This window comes from Octopus sinensis, linkage group LG29, assembly GCF_006345805.1.
Source record: "Octopus sinensis linkage group LG29, ASM634580v1, whole genome shotgun sequence".
Taxonomy (NCBI): domain Eukaryota; kingdom Metazoa; phylum Mollusca; class Cephalopoda; order Octopoda; family Octopodidae; genus Octopus; species Octopus sinensis.
Window position 1 is genome coordinate 4915188 of NC_043025.1, and position 12500 is coordinate 4927687.

General features: G+C 43.3%; 1 protein-coding gene across 1 annotated transcript in view; it reads left to right on the plus strand.

The window, feature by feature from the left end:
• LOC115225996 overlaps positions 1-12500 on the plus strand; it is a 16506-nt gene that overhangs the window by 2957 nt on the left and 1049 nt on the right. The window contains exons 2-5 of the mRNA XM_036515017.1: positions 3143-8526; positions 8608-10398; positions 10492-10938; positions 11035-12500. The exon at positions 11035-12500 is cut by the window's right edge and continues 1049 nt beyond it. Coding sequence (XP_036370910.1) covers positions 3370-8526; positions 8608-10398; positions 10492-10938; positions 11035-12500 — 8861 coding nt within the window. The 5' untranslated portion in view covers positions 3143-3369. The remainder of the gene's footprint in view (positions 1-3142; positions 8527-8607; positions 10399-10491; positions 10939-11034) is intronic.

Here is a 12500-nt window from a genome sequence, read left to right on the forward strand (position 1 = left end):
GAACCCGGAACCATGTGGTTGGTTAGCAAGCTACTTACCACACAACCACTCCTGCGCCTTGTATGTATTTAGCTATTGCAAGTGTGGTTAAGAAATTTGCTTGCTAGCAACGTGGTTCAGGGTTCAGTACCACCTTGAGCAGCTGGACTGAGCTGGCAGAAACGTTAGCACGCCGGCCGAAATGTGTAGCCGTATTTTGTCTGCCGTTACGTTCTGGGTTCAAATTCCGCCGAGGTCAACTTTGCCTTTCATCCTTTCGAGGTCGATAAATTAAGTACCAGTTACGATCTGGGTCGATGTAATTGACTTAATCCGTTTGTCTGTCCTTGTTTGTCCCCTCTGTGTTTAGCCCCTTGTGGGTAGAAAAGAAATATATTATAGCCCTGGGTCGAGCAAAGCTTTGTGAGTTGATATGGTAGACAGAAATTGCCCTTCCTAATACCAGCCAGTTTACAGAATGTACTCTTTTACTTGTTTCGGTCATTTGACTGTGACCATGCTGGAGCACCGCCTTTTAGTCAAGCAAATCAACCCCAGGACTTATTCTTTGTAAGCCCAGTACTTATTCTATCGGTCTCTTTTGCCGAACCGCTGAATTACGCGTATGTAAACACACCAGCATTGGTTGTCAAGCCATATTGGGTGGGTGGGGTGACAAACAGACACACAAACATATACATACATGATGGGCTTCTTTTCAGTTTCCGTCTACCAAATCCACTCACAAGAACTATTCTAAATTCAACCTCTTTACACACACATACACACACACACACATACATATAAGACTTTGGTCGGCCCGAGGCTATAGTAGAAGACACTTGCCCAAGGCACCACGCAGTGGGACTGAACTCGGAACTATGTGGTTGGTAAGCTAGCTACTTACCACACAGCCACTCCTGCGCCTTTGTACTTTTTTAGTGGCATCTGCACTAAATAAGGTTACCAAGTATATATATATATATATATATATATATATATATATATATATATATATATATATATATATATATATATAGGGAGAGTTTACGAAAAAAAACAAAAGACGAAGACAGTTGGTGTATAAAACAAACAGATGTATTAGTATAACACTCAGGAATAGAAAAAGTCGTTTATGTTTCGAGCCTACGCTCTTCTACAGAAAGGGATACAGAAAAAACAAGGAGAGAAACATGGAGAGAAAAAAAGGAGAGACAAAAATGTGTGTAGCAGCTAATGATCTATCATGGTGAAAATATATATATATATATATATATATATATGTATATATATATATATATATATATATATATATATGTATGTGTGTGTGTGGTGTGTGTGTGTGTGTGTAAAGAGGTTGAATTTAGAATAGTTCTTTAATTTGGAGATTTCCAAAAAAAGATTTCTAATATTGATTCTTCATATTTTGCTGGTTCACAGGTGTAAATTTGCAAATATGAAAATAATACTTGTATATGATGTGTTGTGAATTTATGGTAAGAAATCCCAAAAGACTCAATTATGCAGTTAATATAGATGATATATTTATATATCATCATCATTATCATCATCATCGTTTAACGTCCGTTTTTCATGCTGGCACAGGGTTGGCAGGTTCGAGTGGGGTCCGGGAAGCCTGGAGGCTACACGAGGCCCCAATCTGATCTGGCAGTGTTTCTACAGCTGGATGCCCTTTCTAATCACTCCAAGAATGTAGCAGGTGCTTTTTACATACTACTGGCACAAGGGGCCAGAGGATCGGATGGTACTTTTTACATGCCACCGGCATGGAAGCCAGTCAAGGCGGCACTGGCTTCGGACGCGTTCGGATGGTGCTTTTTACGTGCCACTGGCACGGGGCTCACAACTACAATTTCCATTTGATCTGATTTTGATATTGATGTTGATGTTGATGTACTTGACTTGGCATCGGCCACGTTCGGATGGTGCTTTTTGTGTGTGAATGTTTTCAAAATTCTTTGTCCGTAGGCGCAGGAGTGGCTGTGTGGTAAGTAGCTTGCTAACCAACCACATGGTTCCGGGTTCAGTCCCACTGCGTGGAATCTTGGGCAAGTGTTTTCTGCTATAGCCCCGGGCCGACCAATGCCTTGTGAGTGGATTTGGTAGACGGAAACTGAAAGAAGCCCGTCGTATATATGTATATATATATATGCATGTGTGTGTGTTTGTGTCTCTGTTTGTCCCCCTAGCATTGCTTGACAACCGATGCTGGTGTGTTTACATTCCCGTTACTTAGCGGTTCGGCAAAAGAGACCGATAGAATAAGTACTGGGCTTACAAAAGAATAAGTCCCGGGATCGAGTTGCTCGATTAAAAGGCGGTGCTCCAGCATGGCCGCAGTCAAAATGACTGAAACAAGTAAAAGAGTAAAGAGAAGGGAGTCCATACTTCTTCCTCATACAAAAGTGTGCTCAAAATACACGATTTGCATAGGCTTATTTTAGCTTACAGACTGACGCCACATCCATCTTACAAGCGATGGGAAAATTTCCCCAAAGCACTTGTACCCTTAGATATTGATTTCATCAACAAGGGTACTCTTGTAGTAAAGATTATTTGCCAAACATAACATGGCAGTCCTGGTTTAGGATGAATGTTGCTGTAATTTATCCCCAAGAGACATTGTGTCCAGCTAGCTATACGACACGATCTGTGTCCTTATATTTTCGAACAAGGGAATCTAGCACCCCTACTCAGCTCAAAACAATATCTGTGTATCGTGATTTCCGGGTTATTTCCCTTCATCAGCACAGAATAATTGTTTGGCTAGATTCCTGTTCAAAATATTTAGTTTTCAAAGGGACAACTAGTCACTGATCTATGAATTAGGAAATTAGAAAAGAAGCCTGTCATATGTATGTGTCTGTTTGTCCAACCCTGCCCCACCAGCGCTTGACCACCGATGTTGATGTGTTTATGTCCCTGTAACTTAGTGGTTCGGCAAAAGAGACCAACACACTAAATACTAGGCTTACAAAGAATAAGTCCTGGGGTCAATTTGTTCGACTGAAGGTGGTGCTCCAGCATGGCCGCAGTCAAATGACTGAAACGAATAAAAGAATTAAAGAATATGCACACACACACACACACACACATACACACACACATAGTAATCTTTTCTTTTTCTGCTTGTTTTTTTCAGTGTGACCCCTGACTGACCAGAAGCAGGCCTGCCTCCAACCAGTCCAATCCAGTCAGGACAAGTCATCTGACCAATCCTTCTATTTATTAATCTATTTATCTACGTACCTATTTATCTGTCTATTTACCTGCCTGCTTAAATATCTACATTTATTTATCTACATATCTATATTTATCTATATTCTTTATATATACACACATATATATATATATATACATATCTACCCAATGGCTGTACAATTCTCAAACAGGACCCTGTTGTCCACCACTGACCAAAGCAACCACCGATACTGGGCCGAGTTTGAATACAAACCAGTGAAAGAAGGAAGCAGCATGTATGTCTTCAAAGGTCGACTCAACGGTGATGGCCCCAGATCGGGAGAATACTGTGCTGTTAAGATGTTCCGCAAATTTGTTGCCGAACCGTCCGACTGGAACCAATACGTGGCAAAGGCAAACATGGCAAACATCTTGGCGGAGAAATTCAACAACAAGCTGAAAGGCCAGTATAAGGTACAGTTCTTGATTCCGATTCTGGCACATCTTGACACGGTGTCTACCTGTACCGGTTGTCTTTACTGGTGTTCTGACATCAAGGCCATTGACACAGACGATTGTGTGGTCGTTGAACCCTATTTACGGCACGGTTTTCGAAAGTTTTATCGCAACAGTCCCTTAAAAGGAGCTGAGAATGCTTACATCTTGCAGGCCTTTAGCCATTTTACTGCTTGTGAAACTTGCGATACCCTGGTCTGTGGTCTCCAAGGTATTGCCCACGAGAATGAGTTCAAACTGACCAATCCCATTATACACTCATCTGACAAGCAATGGGGGTCAACAGATAAAGGTCGGTCGGGCATAAAGAGTTTTTTTAGGAATCACTCGTGCAATCGGATCTGTAAAACTTTGAACTTGCCGTTTCTGCTGGAGACAAATGAAATCAACGGCAGCGTGTCGACAATAAATAACGCTGAAGACGAAGAGGCCGTGGAAGATGATGATGTGAAGAATTCCGATGAAGCGAGAAAAACGAAGATGAGAGATGCAAACGTTGGGACTGATTCTGACAACTTTGGTGAAGAGACACTCGTTAAGGAAGCAGTCGAAACAACAAAGAAAGATAACGAGGGTGATGATAATGACAGAGATGGGAAACAAGATGAGGAGGATGCTGGCAAGGAAGATAAAAAAGCTGTGGGAGAGAAACTGCATGAGAACACCGAAGAGGATGCAGAGCATAAGGAAGAACAGATAGATGCCAATGTGGAAAAGAAGCCAGGAGAAATTGCTGAAAAGAGCAAAGAAAAGAAAGCGGAAAATAAAATAGATAAAAGTGTGGAAACTGAGCCATTTAACAATGTGGAAAACCTGGATGGTTTTGGTGTAAGAAACGAATCTGTGATGAGTGAGAAAAAAATACCGGTTATAAGCGAGGGAGTCCAAGCCACTGTAAATGCACAAGTTGAGCCCAATGCTAGTCCAAGAATGACAGCTGGGGTGTTTGTGGAACAGGGCCCTCTTTTAAGGGTGGAAAGTGAACCCGGCATATATCTGGAAGAGGGCCCATCAGTAAGCGCAGCAGACAGAACTGATAAAAGCGTGGAAGTAGATGCTGATGAAAAATTGATGGCAAATAAAGTTGATGAAGGTGTACAGAAGAATCTCGAGTCGGTCGGAAGTGTTACTGAGTTAGATGTCGGAACTGATGGGGAAGCAGCTTCTTATGTAGCTGGGACCCCTTTGAAAGTAATTCGAGGACATACTGGAGCAGCGTCGACACCAAGCAATGAAATCACTGTGATATCTGGATCTTTTGATGAGAGCTTCAAGGGGAGCCCAACGTCTGATGGCCGTGACCACTCCTACAGTAGCGATAGTAGCATTGATGAAATCAGCTACGACAATCTCATTGCTGAAAAGAAACCATTGGAACCCACAGAATTTGCTGGAGGAGAAACGAGTGTCCATGGCAAACACAATTTGGTACCAAACTATGAGGACGAGGAGAATGAAGACACAGGAATGGATTCAGGACCACCACATCACCGAGATGAAATTTACTTGCCGCCAAAGATTCTGCAGACGCCACCCAGCAACCGCACTGGGCGAATATTTGTGGTTCCAGTCTGCCGACAGACAGGTTCCGTGAGGAGCGCTACAAGTTCTGCTTCAGTGACGCCGCCAGTTTTCTTAGAAACGGTCAGCCCAATCTGTCGGTGCCCAGCAAGTTTCCAGCCCATAGCCAACAGCGACGATGTTGGCATTGGCGTTGGAAATAGCCCCAGTAGCAGGACCTCTCCTCTTCCACCTCTCTCTCCTCTAAGTACAGAAGAAATAAAAACAGATGGATGGTCAGAGCAGAGTTCAGATTTGGGCCCATCTGCAACACCCAACGATCAGCCTAATCCCCCTTCACCTTTATTTTCCTCAACTCCTACTCCAGTTGAACTGCCTCCTCTTCCTTCTCCTGTTCCTACTGAATCGCCTGCCCTTCTTTCTCCTCCTCCTCCTGCTGAATTACCTCCCCTTCCTCCTACCCCACATCCTACTGCCACTGCTAGGAACAGCATCACCACCCCACCATCGCCTTCAACAACAACAACAACATCATCAGCTTTGCCTCGGTGTTTAAGGCAACTGACCAGTTGCTGTTCGATGCGTATGTCCAAGAAGAAGAAGAAGAAGAAAAAGGAGAAAGACGAGAGCCCCGGGTCGGTTACAGATCCTGTCACACTGTCACAGACTTCAAAAACTGAGGTGCCGGTGGAAACCCCCGGTTCCAAAAGCAGTGGGAAAAAACGGAGCAGGAGTTGGCGTACGGCGTGGCGCAGTCCGAAGACAAGCGGAACTTGTAGCACCTCTGATACAGAGGCATCCAGTCCAAAGAAGCCTGCCATGGTGTCAATTGAAATGAGTGCCCCAGAGGAGAGTGACAGCGCCATTTGTCCGAAGAACCCATTCCAAATGGTAACAGATGGCCACGACGACACCAACCGCAACAACAACAATAACGACGATGATTATTACATCAATGCTTACATCAACAACAATAACAATAATATTAATAATAATAATGACACTAGTGGTGTTGGTGGGAGTGAAGATCAGTATTATATGAACAACAACAGTAACCAAATCCACACCCATCAGATGGTTTTGCAAAAGGCTTTTGTGGAAAAGGGGCAACGCTTTACCTCTCCCCCACCACTGCTTCTTGACTCTGGACAGCCAGAGAGTAGCACCTATTGGGAGTACCATTGTATGAATCCAGATGAAAGAGGAGCTGTTGGCGGTAGTGGTTGTAGGTGTTGTGGTGGTGTCGGTGGGAGCTGCAGCTGTTGTGGAAGCAGTGGCGAAAGGGATTTTAATCGAATGGTTTCCGATAGCAAGACCCCACCACAGCTGGAAACCAGCACGAATGGCAGCAGTATCTCCATGACAACAGCAGACACCGACGCTGGTGCCGGTGACCAAAGTCATCATGAGTACGACACTCTTCCAAGACGAACTTTCGATATGGGTTTCGAGCCAAACCGTGGTGGTATCTGCGATACATTACCATGCAGGGGTGACCTTTTCACCGTCGAAGTTCACTACAACGGTGAAGCTGTCCCAGAGTACAGGGCCGACCCAGCTGCAGCAATGTCGACAATGACAACAGCAGTGATAACACCGCCAAAATTAGAAGCAATGACCGTAGCAACAACGTCTGCAATGCCATCGTCATCGTCTTTGACAGAAATCATAGAAATGGTGCCGAAGGACAGTATCGGAGACGTTGATCCAAGATTACCTGTTGACGGATACCCTCCACTGATGCATGACCATGAGAGCAGTAGCGGTCAGACCTTTTCTGGGTCTGAAACGACGGGTGTAACGACAGCAGGCCGAGTTGGAAGCGTTGGCGTTGCATTACGAGCGGAAGAGAATGATGGGGAAGAGGAGGAGAGGGCGGTGGCAGAAGAGGAAATTTTAGTGGCATCATCCTCCTTGGGATCAACAGCGCAAACTGCAGGAGGAGCACTGACAGATGCAGCAGCGGCAGCAGCAGAAACAATGGAGTTAACTCTAGCTGACAGAATACCAACATCTTCACAGCTGCCATTCTTAAAATCTTCAGTAGACACCCTTAATTCTAGAACCCCGGACACTGAAGGAACCATTTCTGTATTTTCAGGGTCAGTTCAAACGGGTACCGACAACACTAGTATCGCAGATGCCTCAACGGCTGGTACCAAACCCATGACACCAAAATGCTATGACGACGTTGCTTCGTCACTCGCCACTACTCCGACACCGTTGTCATTATCATCATCCTCATCTTCATCATCGACGCTATTGTTATTGCCCGGTGGGGGAACGTTACAAAAAGCTCGGTCAGAAGTCATGGAGAAAATCTCAACATCAACAGACGATCGTTCGTCGCAGGGTCCGAGGTCGGACATCCCGGACATTCCAGACATCCGGCTTTTGCTTTCAGAAGATGTCGATGATGATGATGATGGTGGTGGTGGTGATGGTGATGGTGATGGTGATGGAAAAACTATTGCTGCTGCTGGTGGTGGTGGTGGTGGGGCCGAAGATACTGCTGACATACCGTATATTGATGAATGCGATTCAGATGACAGTGTACAACAACAACAACAACAACAACAGCAACAGTGTGAACAAGATGAGCAAAGTTCTGGCAAGGCTCGCATTGATACTTATGTCCTTGATCACCGTGTGGGTAAACATCAACAGCAATCTCTTGCAGTACCTTCCGATGGCACATGCGGTGAAGATCAGCAACAACAACACCAACAACTACTTGAGGTACCTTTTAGTCATACATATGGTGAAGAACAGCAACAGCGTCAACAATCCCTCGAGGTACCTTACAGCGACATAAATATCAAACAACAGCAATCTGAAGTACCTATTGATGTATGTTGGCAAGAAAAGCAACAACAATATGAGGTACCTGTTAGTGGTACATATGAACAACAGCAATACAAAGAATCCGAGGTACCTGTTCATATCTATGGTCAAGAACAACAACATGAGTTGCCTGTTAGTGACACATATGGTCAACAACAACAGCAATGCCAGCCATCTGAGGTACCTTTTAGTGACATACATGGTCGCGATCAGCAGCAACAAACTGAGGTACCTTCTAGTGACATATATAGTCAACCACAAACTGAGGTACCTTCTAGTGACATATATAGTCAACCACAAACAGAGGTACCTTCTAGTGACGTATATAGTCAACACCAAACTGAGGTACCTTCTAGTGACATATATAGCCAACAGCAACAAACTGAGGTACCTTCAAGTGACATATATAGCCAACAGCAAACTGAGGTACCTTCTAGTGACATATATAGTCAACAGCAAACTGAGGTACCGTCTAGTGACATATATAGCCAACAGCAACAAACTGAGGTACCGTCAAGTGACATATATAGCCAACAGCAAACTGAGGTACCTTCTAGTGACATATATAGTCAACAACAAACTGAGGTACCTTCTAGTGACATATATAGTCAACAACAAACTGGAGTACCTTCTAGTAACATATATAGCCAACAGCAACAAACTGAGGTACCTTCTAGTGACATATATAGTCAACAGCAAACTGAGGCACCACCTACTGACGTACATGGGCAACAACACTATCAGCAATCTGAGGTACCTTGCAGTAATATATATAGCCAGGAACAAAATCAACAAACTGAGGTACCATCTACTGACATATATGGCCAACAACAGCAATGTCAACAATCTGAGGTACCTTCTACTGACATATATGGTCAACAGCAACAACATCAACAATTTGAGGTACCCTCTACTGACATATATGGTCAGCAAGAATATCAACAACCTGAAGTACCTTCTAGTGAAATATATAGTCAACAGCATCAGCTCCAACAAACTGAGGTACCTTCTAGTAACATATATAATCAACAATCTAAGGTACCTTCTACTGACATATATGACCAACAACAGTATCAACCATCTGAGGTACCTTCTGCTAACATACATAGTCAACAACAGCAGTTTGAGGTACCCTCTACTGATACATATGGTCAACACCAGCACCAACAGAGTGAGGAACCTTCTAGCAACATCTATAGTCCACAACAGCAATTTGAGGTACCCTCTAGCGATATATATGGTCAACAACAACAATCTCAGGTAGCTTCTAGTGACATATATAATCAGCAACAACAAAAAACTGAGGTACCTTCTAGCAACATATATCGTCAACAACAGCAATTTGAGGTACCCTCTACTGACGTTTTTGGTCAGCATCAGTACCAACAAACTGAGAGACCTTCTGACATACGTGATCAACAACAATATCAACCATCTGAGGTACCATCTACTGATATATATCGTCAACGACAGCAATTTGAGGTACCCTCTACTGATGTATATGGTCAACAACAGTACCAACAAACTGAGAGACCTTCTACTGACATATACAACCAACAGCAATATCAACCATCTGAGGTACCTTCCAGTGACATATATAGTCAACAACAGCACCAATTTGAGGTACCCTCTACTGATGTATATGGTCAACAACAATATCAGCAATCTGGGGTACCTTCCAGTGATATATATGGTCAGCAACAACAATCTGCAATACCCTTTAGTAACATATATAGTCAACAACAACAACAAACTGAGGTACCTTCTAGCAATACATATAGTCAACAACAGCAATATGAGGTACCCTCTACTGACATATATGGTCAACAACAATATCAACCATCTGTAGTACCTTCTACTGGCATGTATAGTCAACAACAGCAATTTGAGGTACCCTCTACCGACATACATGGTCAACAACAATATCAACCATCTGTGGTACCCTCTACTGGCATGTATAGTCAACAACAGCAACATGAGGTACCCTCTACTGACATACATAGTCAACAATATCAACCATCTGTGGTACCTTCTACTGGCATGTATAGTCAACAACAGCAGCATGAGGTACCCTCTACTGACATACATGGTCAACAACAATATCAACCATCTGTGGTACCTTCTACTGGCATATATAGTCAACAACAGCAACATGAGGTACCCTCTACTGACATACATGGTCAACAACAATATCAACCATCTGTGGTACCTTCTACTGGCATGTATAGTCAACAACAGCAACATGAGGTACCCTCTACTGACATACATGGTCAACAACAATATCAACCATCTGTGGTACCTTCTACTGGCATGTATAGTCAACAACAGCAACATGAGGTACCCTCTACTGACATATGTAGTCAACAACAACAATATCAACCATCTGTGGTACCTTCTACTGGCATGTATAGTCAACAACAGCAACATGAGGTACCCTCTACTGACATACATGGTCAACAACAATATCAACCATCTGTGGTACCTTCTACTGGCATGTATAGTCAACAACAGCAACATGAGGTACCCTCTACTGACATACATGGTCAACAACAATATCAACCATCTGTGGTACCTTCTACTGGCATGTATAGTCAACAACAGCAATATGAGGTACCCTCTACTGAGATACATGGTCAACAACAATATCAATCATCCGTGGTACCTTCTACTGGCATGTATAGTCAACAACAGCAATATGAGGTACCCTCTACTGAGATACATGGTCAACAACAATATCAACCATCCGTGGTACCTTCTACTGGCATGTATAGTCAACAACAACAATATGAGGTACCCTCTACTGACATATATGGTCAACAACATCATCAGTCCGAAGTACCCTCTAGTGATATATATTGTCAACAACAACAATCTGAGGTACCCTCTACTGACATATGTAGTCAACAACAACACCGAGAAACTGAGGTACCCTCTTGCAAGATATATAGTCAACAACAATATCAACAGTCTGATGTACCTTCTAGTGACTTCTGTGGTCAACAACAACAGCAAGATCAGACCTGTGGGGAGTCTAAACCAGATATGCCACATGTACCTACTGGTGCTTCATGTGTTCAGTCTGGTCGTAATACTAAACATGTATCTTTTGACATACCCTCTGATCAATATGACGTTGAACAGGAATCACCTGATGTACACTCTGATCAACAGAGCAATGATGTTCGACCTGGATTTCCTGTGGGACCTTCTGATCAATGCGTACCATTTCGTGTACTTGATGACACCCATGGTGTTAGCTCTGAACAATTTGTTGTGGTACCTAATAGGAATGATGGGCCTGGTTTTACTGTCAGTGAACAGATACCGACTGAGATGGCTTTTAAGAGGTCCAGTTTTGGAAATGAAAACGAACAGCCAGTCTCTGATTCCCAGACAGGTGTCAGTACGTATAGCTCTGCATCTCAGCAGGTACCTTTTGAAGGCCTACCAGTGTGTAAGTCTTACGGGAGTCAACAACAGCAAGAACAACAACTTTATGAGGTACCAGAGAATACAGACCGAAATGTCAATGCTGGTCAAGATGATGGAAATTTAGGGCGAAATTACATTGACACTCAGAAATCTGATTGTTCAAAAACACATTTGCTGCCATCTGCAAATGGGAATTACATGACTAAAGAACTTGTCCAAGGTGGTAAACGGTTGGAGGATGATAAAGCGAGTGGGGATTCCTTTCACAATTTATCGAAAGAGGGTTCTGAGACTTTTCTTCCAGAACTTTCATTAGACATTTCTTCTAAGAAATATTCAGGTTTTGAAACGGTAATCCCAGAACGGTCATTGGAAGAAAATCTCAGGGACCATTTTGATCTTGAGAAGGACAGCGATGACAAGGGTGGGTGCGGTGTAGTCAGTAGCAGTGTCAGTGGTGGTGGTGGTGGTGGTGGTGGTTGTGGAGGTGTGGACTTTACGGAGAATTCTACGTCAAGTACAGCCTTAAATTTTCCAAGTTTCTCCCCTGATGGTTTCGTCAATGCTGGGTTAAATGCACCAGATGCAGCACTGTCTGCTAATGTATCTTCTTCAGGCGCTCATTCTTCTGTAGATTCTCAGAATCTGTTCGATAGTGATTTTCAAGGCCAGAGGAGTGTTGAGTCTTTAGTCGAGGACATCTTTGATCACGATTCTTCTGGTATAGCTGGAAATAGGAATGCAACCCCTGGCGTCACAAAGACAGTCTGCTTCCAAGAAGATTCTAAAATAAGATATGATGATGGTGAGAGTGACATTTTAGAAATCCGTCATCCGTTTCTTGAAGTGATTCCTGAAGAGGGTGAAAATATATATGAAGATATTTGTGTGATTTCAGAAGAAGATCTGGAAAACAAACCAAGATATTCTAAACCCTTGTTGCTAGAACTTAGAGCTGAGACTCCCAAGTTGGACAAACACTGCTTCCATTATGGTGATTCTACAGG